This window comes from Acomys minous (assembly GCF_964271855.1).
Source record: "Acomys minous genome assembly, chromosome: 8".
NCBI lineage: Eukaryota > Metazoa > Chordata > Mammalia > Rodentia > Muridae > Acomys > Acomys minous.
This window is the reverse complement of record NC_140489.1, coordinates 106,057,801-106,073,502: the sequence shown is the minus strand read 5'-3', so window position 1 is coordinate 106,073,502 and position 15,702 is coordinate 106,057,801. Positions and strand designations below refer to the sequence as shown.

At 48.2% G+C, this 15,702-nt stretch overlaps 1 protein-coding gene across 4 annotated transcripts in view; it reads left to right on the top strand.

Moving 5' to 3' along the window:
- Positions 1–15,702, top strand: part of GALNT14 (polypeptide N-acetylgalactosaminyltransferase 14) — a 241,282-nt gene that overhangs the window by 149,659 nt on the left and 75,921 nt on the right. For all 4 annotated transcript variants that reach the window (XM_084792926.1, XM_084792928.1, XM_084792927.1 and 1 more), the window contains exon 2: positions 7,849–8,018. In XM_084792926.1, the coding sequence (XP_084649052.1) occupies positions 7,849–8,018 (170 nt within the window). The remainder of the gene's footprint in view (positions 1–7,848; positions 8,019–15,702) is intronic.

Sequence of the window (15,702 nt, the reverse complement as noted above, 5' to 3'; positions counted from 1 at the left end):
CCTGCATCCGGTCCCTTCTGGATCTCTCCTGAGCACTGGCAGTCCTCCTAATACACACTTTTCTCCGATACCAACCTCCTGTAATGGACAGATCATCCCTCCTGATGGCAGGGACTTCTCAAGTTCCAGGGGACAACTTACCGTGCCAGTCTCTAATAAGGGATCCCAGTTGCTGATGGATATTAGACACTGTGAGCAGAGCCAGCTCTCTGATGTGGACCTGCAGTTGGGATGTATTCCTCAGCCACATGACAACCAACTAGCAGCACCTGTCTTCACAAGGGAGCTTTGGGCTTAGCTCTTGGTGGTGGCATTTACGGCTCTTGGAGAACAGAAGCAGACCCATCGGCATTTGCAATCGCGTGCCCCGGCGCGTGCCGGGAGCCATTCTTTGCCATCATGCTGGCTTTGGCTATGATGGCAACCCCTGTCATGCTAATTAGTAAGCAAATTAAACTCTATATAGGGTGCACATTGTGTGAGTTTTTTCCTGCTCTGTTCCAGAAACAAAAACTGGGCTTCTATCCATTCGGCTAATCACATTATAGTTCACATTTGGAGGTTTGCAGGCAATTATAATAATTGCTGGAAGTTTTCTACTTCCTGGAACCTGGAAGCTTCCCCCTGCATTGTATTCCCATGTGGTGTGCAGTAGAAATGTGGGCAGAGAGCACATAGATGGGGTAACCATGGGGAGGGGAGGGGAAGGATGGATTGCTCTTGTCAGTGATTAAATAAGACTCAAATTAAGAGGAAAGCCAATGTTGGAGTAGACTCAGTGACTCAGTTAGCTTATCCCTGCCCCTTCCCCACCAAGAGCTCAAAGGCTAGAAACATGCACAGAAGGTAGAAGGTAGCTGATCTCACGACGGTGAGGAGGAAAGTGGTTAAAGCCACACGGAGGCAAACTCGCCCTGTTGCATCATATGCTACCTCATTTGGTCTTCCCTCCCCTATTATATGTCCATTCTGTCTATAGTCTCTTTAAGGAGTGATGCTCCTATAATTAAAATGAACCATTAAACTATAATATTGAAGAGGCAATTGCATAATTCTGAGGAAAATTTAAATTTATGGCCAGCACCTGAGATAAAACGAACACTAAGGAGAAGGAGAGAAAACCCCACGGAAGATAAATAGAAAGCCAAGTGGGATATTGACTTGATCCTTCTCCAGTGCAGGGTAATTTGGCTTCTAAAGCGAGTTAGATCATAATAAATTAAATTTAGATTTCTGCACATCAATTAAATAACTCCCAAGACAGAATTCCAGTGAGAAGGAGAGGTGATAATACATGGAGGGAATATGAAAATGAAGATATGATCTAATAATCCATAATTGATGTGCTGTCCCCTGGTAAGGGTGCTGAGCGAGGCTGGCTGGCTTCTACTTGGTTGGAGCGTGTCCTAACTATCGGCATGAGTGTGTTCCCCACTGTGGTTTTCTTCTCGGGCCGTTGCCTCTGCTGGGATTCACTTCAGTGCCGTGGACGGCACGGGGAGTTGTGCTGTACCTCTTCCCTCTGCCAGCTGCCCTTGTAAAAGCAAGGTCACTTCCTGCTGGCTGCATGAGAGCGTAGGTATGAGTAAATACTTTCTTATTTTTAAGAGGGACTGACTGAGCCGTGTTTGAGTAGCACATCTAGTGATATGGAAGAGATGCCAATGTTGGCATCAAAAGTATTAGATGAGGACCGTGAGGCCCTATGCTGAACCCAATCTACACACACACACACACACACACACACACACACACACACACACACACAAACACACACACACTGGGAGTAGAGACACAGAGACAGACAGAGAGAGGTGGGGGCACACAGATACTATCTGAGAGTCCTATTTGTGTGAACCCTATAACCTCAGGGGTGTTTGTTTGTTTATAAGGGGGGGGGAACAATATAACTGGCCCACCCACTTGATAAGTATAATAACTTGTTCTTTTATTACAGGGTTTGGCATATTGTCGACATTTCTCATTATTCTATGTTGCAAGTTGTTTGGTCTTTGTCAGATCTACCTGTTTCATTTGTATTTCATTTTTGCTATCTTTTCTCCCCTATTTTATCTACAGCTGTACTTGCGCTGAGACTCCAGGTAGGTGGGCAGGTGCTATGCTCTGTGGGGTAACTTCCATATCTGGAACTTTGGAGGATCTGTGTACAGGTAGTTTCTGCTGCTTTTGCCAGCAGTGGTGACATTTTCAGTGGCCATTTTTCTTCTTCTTTCATTCAATTTCTTCTTCACTGGAACCTTGTTGGAGTGCCAGGGTCTAACTGAGAGGCCCTTTCTCGTAGCTAGTATATACGTTTCCATCTCCTGGGAGTCAAGTACACGTCTCATCTATACGTCATCACCATCCCCTTCTTAGGTTTAATTACACCAGAATCGGGTGTCTTCCATCTTTTCGGAGCCCAGATTTAACTTCTCAGAGATCTTTAACTTCAGGGCAGCCTCACACTTTTTTTCCTAGTTCGGCATTCAGCCACCGCAGCTCTGCTTGCATCAGCAGCTTGTATTTTCCCTAGCCTCGCCCCTCAATGGGCAATGAAGACTTTCCTTGCAGACAGCCCAGCAGTGCACCCCAAACTGAGGTGCTAGTAGCTTATTGGTTGGCAAGGAGGGGAGCATCTGGCCTGCTCTGATGGAGTTGGGAGGAAGCAGAACTGGCCAGGTGCAGGGGGCTTTGGAGCTGGAGACTGGGGTCCTGGAAACAGCCTGGGTGTGAGCAGGATGGGCCTACAACTGGCTTAGACACAGTGTCTGTGAAAGTGGGGGGTTAGTTCAGGCTTGGACAACAAACCCTTCTATGAACTTGGGCGGATCATTCGTCCTCACACTGTCTCATTTTCCTCATTTGGGAAACAGACTATAATTTTCTATTGAACTTTAAATCTGTAAGGATTTGAAATAACTTGAAGCATTCTGCACCCAGTACTTCCCTCTGAGGCCGTGACAAGAGGCTCTGTGATAGTTAATTTTGTGGGCTACTTATCAAGCCACTGGGGTCAGGCACTTGTGATGAAAACACTATTCTCGATGTGTCTCCAAAGCTGGTTTTGAAGGACAGTAGCACTTAAATTGCTGGCCTCTGAGTAAAGCAGATTCTACTCCAAAGTATGGGTGGGTGGGCTTCAGGTAGGCACTTGGAGGTCTTAAGGGATGAAGACTGACCTCTGCCTCTCCCAGAAAGAAAGTACTCAGGGTTTCAGCTGGCAAAGCCTGCCTTTGGCCTTAGGCTGCCAGTCAACAGGCGTGAAGTGTTTTCTTAACATAAATCTGTCTCCTTCCCTTTTCTTTCTCCCATCCCCCCTCCCCCAGAGAGATAGAGAGATAGACAGAGAGATAGAGAATTTTTTAGACAGACACACAGAGAGAAAGACAGATCACCAGAGACCAAGGTAGAGAATTCAAGAGTCAGCAAATTGGGGCTGGAGAGATGGCCCAATAAGTGCACTGGCTGCCCTTGCAGAGGACCCAGTTATGATTCCCAGCACCCGCACAATCACTCACAGCCATCTGTTACTCCAATTCCAGGGGACCTGATGCCCTCTTCTGACCTCAAGGACCTGGGACACACGTGGCACACATACATGCATTTCAGGCGAAACAATCATAAACATAAAATAAATCTAAAAGAATTTTTTAAAAGGACAGCAAAGATGGGAAACTGATCAGTGATGTCGTTGCTTGGGCAAGCAAGCATCTTCCAACGTCTAAGGCAAGACTTGGGTCAAAGCTGCACTGGAGAGCATGCAATTGCCTGAGGATAATGTGACGGTACCTAGGGATGGGAGGATGGTGGATTAGACCACCTGCTTGTAGACATAAGTCTGAGATGTGCTTCTCATGTAGTACAAGTAAGACAGGGCACATCTACTACACTAGGACAGGGGAGATAAAGGGGTATAAGCTATTGGCCTTGCACACAGTTGCCACCAGTAAGACACACACAGCACCAGGGAGTGGTTGTTCTGTTTTCATCAAGGATGAGAAGCCAGAGGCAGAGACCTTTGGAAGCACTTATGGCCCTGCAGCAGTTGCTAAGTGAGGTGAAGACCCTCTCCTACAATAGCTTCCAGGTCAGGGTCTACACTGTACTTTCTAAGGGATGCTGCTTTTCTTGAGAATGGTGAGGGTAGAGCAAGAAGGGTGAAATGGAGTGAGTTATAAGTGCTACGTGGCAAGCGTTGCTCCCGGGGAGCAGAATTTCATGGAGTAGCTGTCAGTACACATTTAATGTGGAAGTAAGCCATCATGGAGAGGACTGTCGCAGTGCAGAAGGCTTTCCATGGGCTCTGAGCCCCTTGTGGAACCCAGTTTGTCACTTTGCTACAAAGTGTTTTTACACTCTGTTGTCTCGGTCTGGAGAATGAAGTCACCCTTGCAAGCTTGGGCAAACCATCTACCTGACTCCTCTAAGCAGATGCCCCTCCCTTGCACAGCCGGGGATCCTGTAAGGAATCTGTGGCAATCCATGTGCACATACACAACATAAAATGGGACTGTTAGCTTTCTTTCCAAAGACCCCCTCACCATTCTATAATACATTCGGATGTACCTGTGGGAAAGATCAGCTCCCAGTACAGGCTGTCCTCCTTGAGGGGGTCTCAGTGCAGCAAGCTGTGAATGAGCCCCACACATGTGGCATCTAAGCATCCTGAGTGGAACAGTCCCCTCCGAGGCTGCCTCCTACTGACTGTTCCTATGATTTGTCCTGCCAGCTGGCTGCTGCTCTTTCATTCTGGGGCCAGAATTCCAACTGAGTCTCCACAGCACTTTCTCCAAAAAAAAAAAAAAAAAAAAAAAAGACAGTGCCTGCCAGAGACGGCAGGGATGCTTAGCTGCACTATGGGTGGAGAGAGCTAGGGCAAGCAACCTCTGGCCTCCTGCCCTTATGGCTCTATGCCTCTGCTTGATGCAGATGGCATATAGCCTGGGACAAGGCCCAGGAGGAGGGTTGTATCCCCTCTCCCCTCTCATTGTCATGGGTACCTGGTCCTCCACCTGTTTGTTCAGTCATAAGACCCCAGTCCAGACATCAGGATAGATCAAGGTCATTCCCCAACTGGTCATTGTATGCAAATTCTTTTCCTCATACTTCACCCCACATATGAAGCCAGGACCATTTCCCCTATGGCCTACTTTCCAGAGTTTTCTTTTATGCATGCCCTCTGCATAGTTAATTTTATACCATTATAACTGGGCCACAGGATGCCCAGGGATTTGGTCAAATACATTTTGGGGATGTGACCAACAACAGATCTTGTAGTCTCATAAGTACATGAGCAAATTCCTTATAATCTCTAAACTTTTTTTCTTTTCTTTTTCCAGTATTAGAGATTGAATCTTGGGCCCTGCACAGGTACAGCCAGCCTCATAGGTCACAGAGATTGTAGGTCTATGCCACCAAGCCTGGCGTTATGTATTCTTGCACACACACGTGCGCTATTGGTTCTGTCAGTCTATACTACACTCTACCTCCTCTCTGCCTTTTGCTATACATTCCCCACCCATCCTTCAAGATCTGACTCTTTGACTCTAATTCTAAGAGCTATTCTCTGTTTCCTTCACTCTGTAAAAAACAAATGGGCTTGTGTGGTTGAACTCACCTTGTAGTGTGGTACAGCTCTGTCTCTGTCTCTGTTTTGTCCTTGTCCTTGTCCTTGTCTCTGTCTCTGTCTGTCTATCTGTCTGTCTGTCTCTCTCTCTCTCTCTCCCTCCCTCCCTCCCTCCCTCCCCCCCCCCTCTCTCTCTCTCCCCCCTGTGTGTGTGTGTGTATCTGTATCTGTGTGTGTGTGCGCGCGAGAGTGTGCCAATACACAAACTGGAGCCTCTCTAGGACAGGGACTACTGTCTCTTCCTCCTTAGCTCAGAGCACTGTGGGGGATTACAACTTATTTAGAGAATCATAATGAATTAGGTTGGCAGGGAGCCAGCAGGAGACAATTCCATGACCCTTCCCATGAGAATCGGATGTCAAGGTCACCCTGGGGTGATGTTCCAACCAGAGGTGACAGCTGCTAAGCTGTAACATTGCACAGCACAGCTTGCAGGTTTCCCACGCCTACCTGAGTTTTCCTGCTAGCATGTTCTGGAGCTTGCAGTATCATAAAACACTAATAAAATCAATTATTGGATAAAAATCACTGGTTTCCAGGGCTTCATTTTATGCTCTTAGAGGACGAGGCTGTTTCAAACAGAGATAACAAAGAGGAAGGGAGAGATCAATTACCAGATAAGATCTCACAGTGCCTGAGATGAGCGTACAGACTGGCGTAGCCCCTCTTACCTGCCACGGAGCCCATGCAACTGTCACTAAGGCTACCCCGAGCCTCCTGCTTGGGTGTCTTTGTGAAGGAACAGCTAGAATTCTGTGGCAGCATGGCTGATGTCTTCTCCCTTAAGATGTGTGCTGTGTGGGACGCTTTATTGACTATTAGGGTCATATGATGAGCAATGCCAGCCTCAGGTCATCAGCCATCCCATTTGAGGCCATCAAGAAGTTCCTTATGGAGGCGTGGCACTTGTTCTTTAAGTGGAGTTGAAAGGTTTGGGTGTTTGTACTCTTTCTCATGGTGAGAGTGGTAACATCTTTCAGGAAGCAGCTGTCAAGCTGAGGGCAGGATGCTCAGCCCTGCTAGCTGGGTGGAGCTGGGTGGAGCTGGGTGGAGCTGGGTGGAGAGACTCTGTGGATTTGTTGCTGGTGGGGCAGACCAGGCATCAATGGGCTCTGATGGAGAGACAGCCCCTTGTCTATCCTGTCAGAAGAATCCAGAAGACTAAGCTCAGCCTTGAGACCTGCTACTTGCCAGGCTGGTGGCCTTTCTAGGGTCCCTTCTTTTGTACTCTGGTCAGAGTTTGCATATGAAATATAAAAGTCACTTTCCATATTCTGAAGTCCTGTATACACACACACACACACACAAAGACTTATTACTTGCTCTCCCACTGATGCTCTCTCTCTCTCTCTCTCTCTCTCTCTCTCTCACACACACACACACACACACAGACACACACACACACACACACACACACACACACAAAGACTTATTACTTGCTCTCCCACTGATGCTCTCCCACTGACACACACACACACAGACACACACACACATACACACACACACACACACACACACAAAGACTTATTACTTGCTCTCCCACTGACACATACAGACACACACACACACACACACACACACACACACACACACACACACTGAGACTTATTACTTGCTCTCCCACTGATGCTTCCTAAAGGTGGCCACAGGTTCTTAGGCAGGAGAAACAAAAGACAAAGGTGTCTGGTGGGTCATACACCATTGTCTATTAATGACATACTTCCGGAAACTACCTCTCCTGAAACACACTGGAAAGAATAGTGTTTGTGGCACCGCCCCCCCCCCCCGCCCCCCACGCCCCTGGTCTATGCTATTGCATCATGTATTCTTACAACATGTCCTGAGAAGATGATCTCTCAGGATTTAGGTCCAGGTCCTGTCACTTCCTGTGTATGGATCTTGGGGAAAGTGCTTGTTTGGGACTGTTCTCACATATGTAAGTTGAAAAACCTGAGGAATTGTGAAAGGATTAGATGAGATCATGGGAGCTACGGTTCCAGGACTGTACCTGGTATGTGACACTCCATAAATGGCAGTAGCAATATTATCACTGCTCTGTATGTGATTGCTATTGCTGACAGCTTTGCCGATGCTCCATCCCTGGTCCCCTGCTTGAGCTCTGCATTTCCAGGAGAAGGCCAGTCTCTGATCAGCTGCTGACGGATGAGAGCTGGTGGTGGGCAGGGAGCCTTTCTCACAGACTTTCCATTCCTGTCACACAGCCTTCCGATGCAGATTGGGATGACCTGTGGGAGCAGTTTGATGAGCGGCGATATCTGAATGCCAAAAAGTGGCGCGTTGGCGATGACCCCTACAAGCTGTACGCTTTCAACCAGCGGGAGAGCGAGCGGATCCCCAGCAATCGGGCTGTCCCAGACACTCGCCATAAGAGGTAATTCCTCCTCCCTTTTCATGGGTGCCTTACCCGTCTCTGCAGCTAGGACAGACCACCAACGAGCTTGGTTTGGGGGACCCGCTGATCATAGTGCCGCATGCCTAGAACAGGGGCAGGTGCATCACTATCTGCCACTGGACACTAAAGTAACGTGACAGAGTCATATACCTGTGCTACACACAGCTTATTGCCAGACAACATCCCGAAGACTCTGCCTTCTGCTTGGAGGTTAAAGAGAGTAAAAAGCACAGCTGCCCCTTGCCTGGTTGTCCCCTTAGGTGATGCACGCTAAAATGCTCATGGGGTTCTAGAGGGCTGGACCTGGCTCTCCCTGGCCAAGTCTCATGTCCCATCCTGGCTTTCTAAATGGAAGGGCATGATGGGTACACCCTCTGGAATTCTGGCTACTCTCTCCCTCTCTCTCTCTCTCTCCCTCCCTCTCTCTCTCTCTCTCTCTCTCTCTCTCTCTCTCTCTCTCTCTCTCTTTCCTGTCCCTGGGAGAAATCCTTTCTGTAGTGTCCCATGCACCTTTGGGGTCTCTTCAGTTGGCGTTGTTCCCAGGGGCCCTCTCACACAGCCTCCTTGTTGCCACTGGCTTGGAGAGGCCACAGCTCCAAAGGGCAACAGTGATCGGGCATAACCCAGTGTAGAGGGCCTTGTTTCTGAGCTGAAAGAGACTTTGTGAAGATGGATGCTTTGTTTCCTCCCTGACCTCATCTTCAGTCCTGGTAGTACCTGCGCTTGCTACTGAGGTCTGAGGAAGAAAATTTGGTCCTAATGCTGTCTCCATGCTCTGTCCCAGGCATGCCAGAGAGTCACACAGGGATGACTCATATTTGTTGCATGACACTGTCTTTGCACTCAGCCCAACAGCGGCCTGGCCCCTGGAGTGGAGAGACTCAAAGGCAGATCAACCGGAAGGGTTTATAGTGTTGATTTAGGGGTATAGAGTATTGACTTTAGACTCTTAGATCTGCCTTTTTTATTTGTTTGGGTCCCCATGATCTGTGTGTGTGGGGGGGGAAGATTTGTATGCAAAGGACTTTTATAATTATTGCAACTTATTATGTTGGTGATTCCTGAGCATGCACTGTGTGAGGTCATTCAGACTCAGTTTCTAAAGCAGGGCTATGCAACCTCGAAGCCTTGTCCTACACAACACGTATCCCATGGAGAAAAATCAACTAGTCCTTGTTAGTCGCCATCATTACTGCGTGGAGCTGGAGTCTTGGTGTCCACATGAATACAGCGAAGGGCACAAACTGGATGATATCCTGGCTTCTTCTAACACTGACCCTCTGTGAATTTAGCTCTCCCTACAAGGTGCTATGGAAGTCCCCCTAAGCAGCAGTGCCTGTGTCCCTTATAGCCAGAGTCCCCCCTCTTCCCACCTACTAGCCTAAACTTTCTTTTTAACACAGCTATTTGAATTCCTCAGCTCTTATCCTCTTACTCCTCTTTGTGCAAAATTTAAATATCAGGTTATTATATTTCCTCGAGCAGAAACTATGTGTGGGAGAGCAGGGAAGGGAGGAGGAGGAGAGAGAAGTCTGGGAAAAGCCCTGTGAGGTCTCAGGCAGGTAGTTGCTTCCTTGTCCTGATTCTAAGTACCAGGCCCTAAGGAAGGAGGCAGGAACTGTCCCAGGCAGAAAAGGCACTGGTACAACTGGGTGAGAGGCCTTGGCAAGCAGTCACAACTGCTCTTAGCCTCAGGAGGACATGCCAAGAGCCCACCAAGCAGGTGAGTGTGTTGAGTTCTGTTCTGCACTCCCACTTTCTCTGATCTGCAAAACATAAAAGAAAGTTTGTACAAAGGCCAGACTTGTGGTGCCAGACAATGGAGAGCCAAGCTCGTCCCTGGAAGAGCCTGGCTCTGCCAGCCAGCTCTGGGCTCTTCACCTAGCCAGGGCTTCATCTGTTAAAGAGCAGTGATCTGCCTGGAGACAGCAAGAAGAGCAGAGAGGATTAAGACAGGATCCACGTACTCTTTGAAAAGACAAAGGGGGAAAGAATATTAGCCGTATGTCTGCCTCAGGGCAACAGCCTTACCCTGCAGGAACTGGAAGTGTGCCACTTGGAGAATTCTGGATTCAGGGAACATTATCTGGGGGGAGGGGCGGGAAGCAGAAGAATAGAGATTAGAAGAGTCAGAATTGAGGTGGGTACCTGGGACAGAAGTCTTCTTGGGAGCCTTGAGCATCCTCTAAGTGCAAGGTCCTGGACTGGCACTATGTCAGGGACCAACTGGATCATCCAGCCCCAGGATGACTTTAGTAGAGTGCTGCCCCCTGCTGGTGGTACTCTTGTGAGCTTGAGAATCTAAGAGCCTGTCCACAAAAGTCCATCCAGTGTTCTTGCCTCAAACTCAAGCCATTGGATGATGATGTCCTAGCTACAGGAGCTCCCTTATCCAGATCCTGCTTAGGAAAACCATCTATGGCTGGAGTCACCAGCCACATTTCCTAACCCTGCTGTGAGTCCTGTCTCCCTGCTGGATAGCTAATGGTGGTGAGGGGTTTTCAACAGCAGTACTGCTGACATGTTGGGCTAGATGATTCTTCATTGAGGGAGTGTTCTGGGCATTACAAGATTCTAGCAGTTTCTCTGGCCTCTACATACTAGATGCTAATAGCACTCCTCTAGCTCAGCATTTACCCCATCGCACACACCAAGTTGTGATAACCAAAAATAGCTTTACCATATGTCTCCTTTGGAGGACAAAATTGCAATGAGGATCACTGCTATAAATCTGGCCTTGCTTTTTACCGAAATCTTCAGAGATGAAATGAAAATATTTATCATCAGCCCATCGCCGGCAATAGGTCAGGCCAGGCCTCCTGTGTGACACAGAGTGAAGTTGAAAGCAGTGTAAAAGGGTTAGCAGAGGCTCAGGACAGGGTCTCTGGGATCAGACAGCCATTTCCCGTCCTGGCTGCACCACTGTACTGGCAAGATGAATGGACTCGCCTACTTTCTCTACACCTTGCTTTCCTCTTTTGAAAAGCAGCGATAAAAATAACAATAACGATTCCCACCTACTTGGGCTGTAATAAGGACCAAATAAGATACGGAGTCACCACTGACCTATTTTGTAGTTGTTATTTAAAAATAAATAAATAAATAAACCGCGCAACGGTGGCCAAGCCCCGTGTGGATGAGAAGCACTCTGTAAACAAGCTAATGAAGCAAGGACTTGGAAACCAGAATGGAGATGTTGGCCTGTCCAGTGGGATGGTGAGATAGGGAGGAACAGAGGTGCGGGTGGGGTAGGGGTCGAGGTCAGGCTCGAAGCCAGAGAAATGAGACTGAGCGGCATCACAGTGTGGCATGTTGGTTTCTAAGTGCAAGTGCCAGTCTTAGCGCTCTCAATCCAGGCTTCTTCTGAGAGGCACTCGGGGAGCCTTTTAAATATGTTGATACCCAGACTCCAATCAACTCAAGTGTGTCCTCGCTCAGCTCTCAAGTGGCTCTAATGAGCAGCGAGACTTGAGGGTGTCCGCTCTGGGTAAGGGCTTCTCAGACTTAAAACAGGCAAACAGACAAGTCCTCTGAGGATGCTTTCCAATCTGACTTGGTCAATCTAGGACCTGATAGTCTGCATTTCTTTTCTTTTCTTTTCTTTTCTTTTCTTTTCTTTTCTTCTCTTTCTTTTAAGGTTTATTCTTTTTATAATTTTTTATTAATGTGTGTCTGTCTGAAAGAGACAGAGTGAATGCCACATGTGTTGGGAGCACTGGAGGAACCCAGAATGGAGATCTCAATCCCTTGGAGCCACCATGTGGGTCACTAGAATCAAGCATGGGTCCTCTGGAGGAGCAGAAAGTGCTCTTAGCCACTGTGCCATCTCATTAGCTCCGAGAGCCTGCATGAGTAACGAGTTCCCAAGTAGCAGTGATGACTGTGGATCACAATTTGAACAGTAAGGACTCACAATGGCTTTGAACATCTGGTTCTCTAGACCAAAGGACCAGCAGTTCGGAACATGTTGGGAATGCACATTCTTAAGCCTCACTCAGAAAACTTGGGGTGAACCCCAGTGAGCTGGCTTAGCAAGAACTTTGGGTAATTCTGAATTACCCAATTCTCTATGAAGCATAGGATAGCTCTGGTGGCCCACTTCTGTGGTCCAGAAGAAGTCCATGTGTGAGCTGGTTATTCCGAAATGCTCAGGGTTTGAGGTGAGAGTGAAGGCTCTAGGATACATGCATCCACCTGCCCATATACTTATGAACATCTTCCTCTGCCCAGGTGTCATGGCTTCTGTCTCTGGCCTTGTAGATGCTGGCCTCTCTTGTTCCCTTTTTTCCCTCCATCTTCCCCTGCCAGTCTCACTCTTCCATCTTCCTGGCAACTGGTACCACTGCTCCTAAGAACTGTCCACTGCAGTGTCATGCCTTATTTCATGTCCAATGATCTCCATTGGCTGTCTGGCTCATTCAAGGAACTGAGCCCCATTGATGCAGGATTTGCTCCTGCCAAGCCACGTTCTAGCCCCATCCTGCCTTGCAGTGAAGGTCCTGCTAGTTGTGATGTCAATGGCCCTGTAGGGTAAGGTATGCACTGAACATTTGTTACAGTGTCTGGTCTGTGAGAGGGGTCCAATATCTGTTTGTGGGATGGATAAAAGAGAAAGACAGATTGGAAGGACTACCAGCCACTCTCTCCCACCTGCCTCCCATGCAGAGAGGAAAACAGGAGTTAAAAGAAGCCCTCTCTCATTATCCTTTGACCCTCAGGAGCTTCATATGAGAAACGGAGAGAGCAGTCACAGAGTTAAAGGAAAAAAACCTCTTTCCCCTTAGAAGAGTTCTCATTATTGAAAAGAGAAGAGTGAAGAAACAGCACATGGGAGGGGTCTGAGCTTATTAAATTTGCTTCCAATTTTCTTACCACAGTAATTGGATTCTGATTTATAGTGTGCGTTTGGACAGCGCCTGGAACAGACAACTATTAGCTGAGCATTAGAGCAAGAGCTGCCAAGAAGGTGCTGTTGGGGTGGATTGCCTCGAAAGCTGAAGAAGCCAGGTGATGTGCCGAGGAGGGCTGGAAGGAGGGCAAGGCGTGGCTCCGCACCCTGTAGGCTGAGGAGTTGACCAAATCCTTGGCACTATCCTAGTTTCAGGTAGTAAGAGGAGTGAAAGAAGTGAGGATGCTGTAGCCCAAGCGGTGTAGAAAATGATAGATCCCTTATATACCCTTACGGTGAGATTAGCATCTCTCCATTCATGTCCATTTGGTATCATGGTCACAGTGTTGAAGCTAGGGTGGGGCTCGCTTGCATGCTTTAGATGTGCATGTGCCTGGAGAAAACTGGGGAGGAGGGGGGAGGAGGAGGGAGGATACAGTGTGACTTCTGAAATATCTTCTTCGTGAAGTGTTGGGCTGAATAACCTCCATTCATTCTGTGAGTCATCACATCATTACACAATCATGGGCTGCTGTGACCAGCTTCGATTGGTCTTTATGGTCCAGATATGCTCATCCTGCTAGCTTGTCACACTTCAACTGAACAGGGCACTGGGCATCTTAATCCCAATATTTCCACTATGGGCATGTTGCTCTGTCAACAACTTAGTCTCCACATCACAGCCCGAGTTCTCTGGTCCCAGTGATAAATAAGACATAGATACACGTAGCACATGTAGGCAGTAGTGGTGTGCCATGCAGGGAAAATTCAATGTAAGAAACAGACAACTTTAGCTGAGCTAAGAGTCCAGGAATATTTCCACAGAGTTGTTTTGTTCATAACACAATGCCTGGTCCAACAAACAGTCCCTGTTTTCTAGTTATCTCAACCCTGTCACAACAGCTGGCTTTGCCCTCACCCCGGGAGTACATAAAACATCTGGCAAACAAGAAGCCATCAGGTGGAGACACAACCCTCAGGTCAGGGCATGCACGGGACAGTGTGTGTGTGCTGGGGTTGGGGGAGGTATTTTGATAAAGCAAATGTATGGTTTTGCTGTTGCCTAGCAATGCCTATTATGGGGTTGCCTGGATTGCAGGGGAGCAGGTGTCAGGGTGGGCTACACAGAGTTCGAGCTAGGAAGCTTCATTGGGTTTCCTCCCTGGCCTGGCTGGGTGCGATTGCTCCCTTCCGGCATACTCTCCCGGCCCTTCGTCCAGTGTGGAACTAAATGGAAAGAAGCAGTGGGACGCCCATCTCTTGCCTGAAGGGAAAATTCTACACTTCGATACATCTCACCAGGAAGACATTTTTCCTTTGCTCCTTTTCATCCTGGGAAATGAAGGGGCAGTGGCCCGGGTCTCTGAACGTATTTCTCCCTCCTTGTATTTACTCGGTTGGAATGGCTGTCAAAGATCATCACCATTTCTCTCCTTGTGCTCGTCACTTAGCAGTAATAGGATAAGAATCTTTACGGCTGGAATGGCTAAGCGTAAAAAAATGTTCATTTTCCCTCAGAGGCAAGGCTATTCCACCAGCTCAGCACTGCGTTAGTGATTCTGCGGCAAGGCTGAGGGGAGGGGCGGGAGGCCCATCACAGGCACTTAGCTTTTGCAAACAAGCTCTTCACGTCTGCTCCTTGCCAGTCCCCCTGCACGAACCATTTTTCAATACTAGATGTGAGCCCCTTGACGACGTCTCCACATAGTCTTTGCCTAGAGTCCAAGTTGCCTCATGGAAGGAAGGGAACCACGGGAGGAATTTCAGAGCACATTGCATGTGGCTGGGCAGTTAAGCTGAGGCAGCAGACCTGGGTATTTGGCCCTAATGTCCACAGTGCCATGATGGCTCATCTTCATTGTGGACTTGACTAGACTTGGAATCCCCTGGGAGACAGACCCCTAAGCATGCCCGTGAGGATGTTTCTAGAGAGGTTTAACTAAAGACCGAATGCCAATCCTGAACATGGGTGGACATCCCGTGCGCTGGGAGCGTGGACTTAATAAAGAGGGAGCAATGAGGAGGCGTGGTAGCGTTCATCCTGTAATCCCAGCACTCAGGAGAGAGAGGAGGGGAGGGAAAATCCAAGGCTCTCCTTGCCTATATGGAAAGCTTGGAGCTGCCCTGGCCTACAGGACAACTTGACTCAAAAAATTAAACTATTTTATTTTAGTTTTTGCTCATTCTTCTCTCATACAATATACCTTAACCACAATGTCCTCTTCCTCCCCTCCTCCCTGTCCCCCTTCCCCCCCCCCCCACAGGCACTTCCCTTCTCCCTCAGATCCAGTGCTCCTTTGTTTCCCTTCAGAAAAGGGAAGGCCTCCCAGTGATAATAACAAAGCTCAGCATAACAAGACACAATGAGACCAGGTACAAACCCTCTTGTCCAGGCATTACAAGGCAACCTGGTAGGAAGGAAAAAAGTCCCACGAGCAGGCAAGAGAGTCAGAGACACCTCCACTCCTGTCATTAGGAGTCCTGATTTGTAAAAATATATTTTATTAATTTATTCATATTACATCTCACTTGTTATCCCATCCCATGTATCCTCCCATTCCTCCCTCCCTCCTGCTTTCCCCTTACTCCCCTCCCCTATGACTGTGACTGAGGGGGACCTCCTTCCCCTGTATATGCTCATAGGGTATCAAGTCTCTTCTTGGTAGCCTGCTATCCTTCCTCTGAGTGCCACCAGGCCTCCCCATCCAGGGGACGTGGTCAAATATGGGGCACCAGAGTTCATGTGAAAGTCAGTCCCCACTCTCCACTCAACTG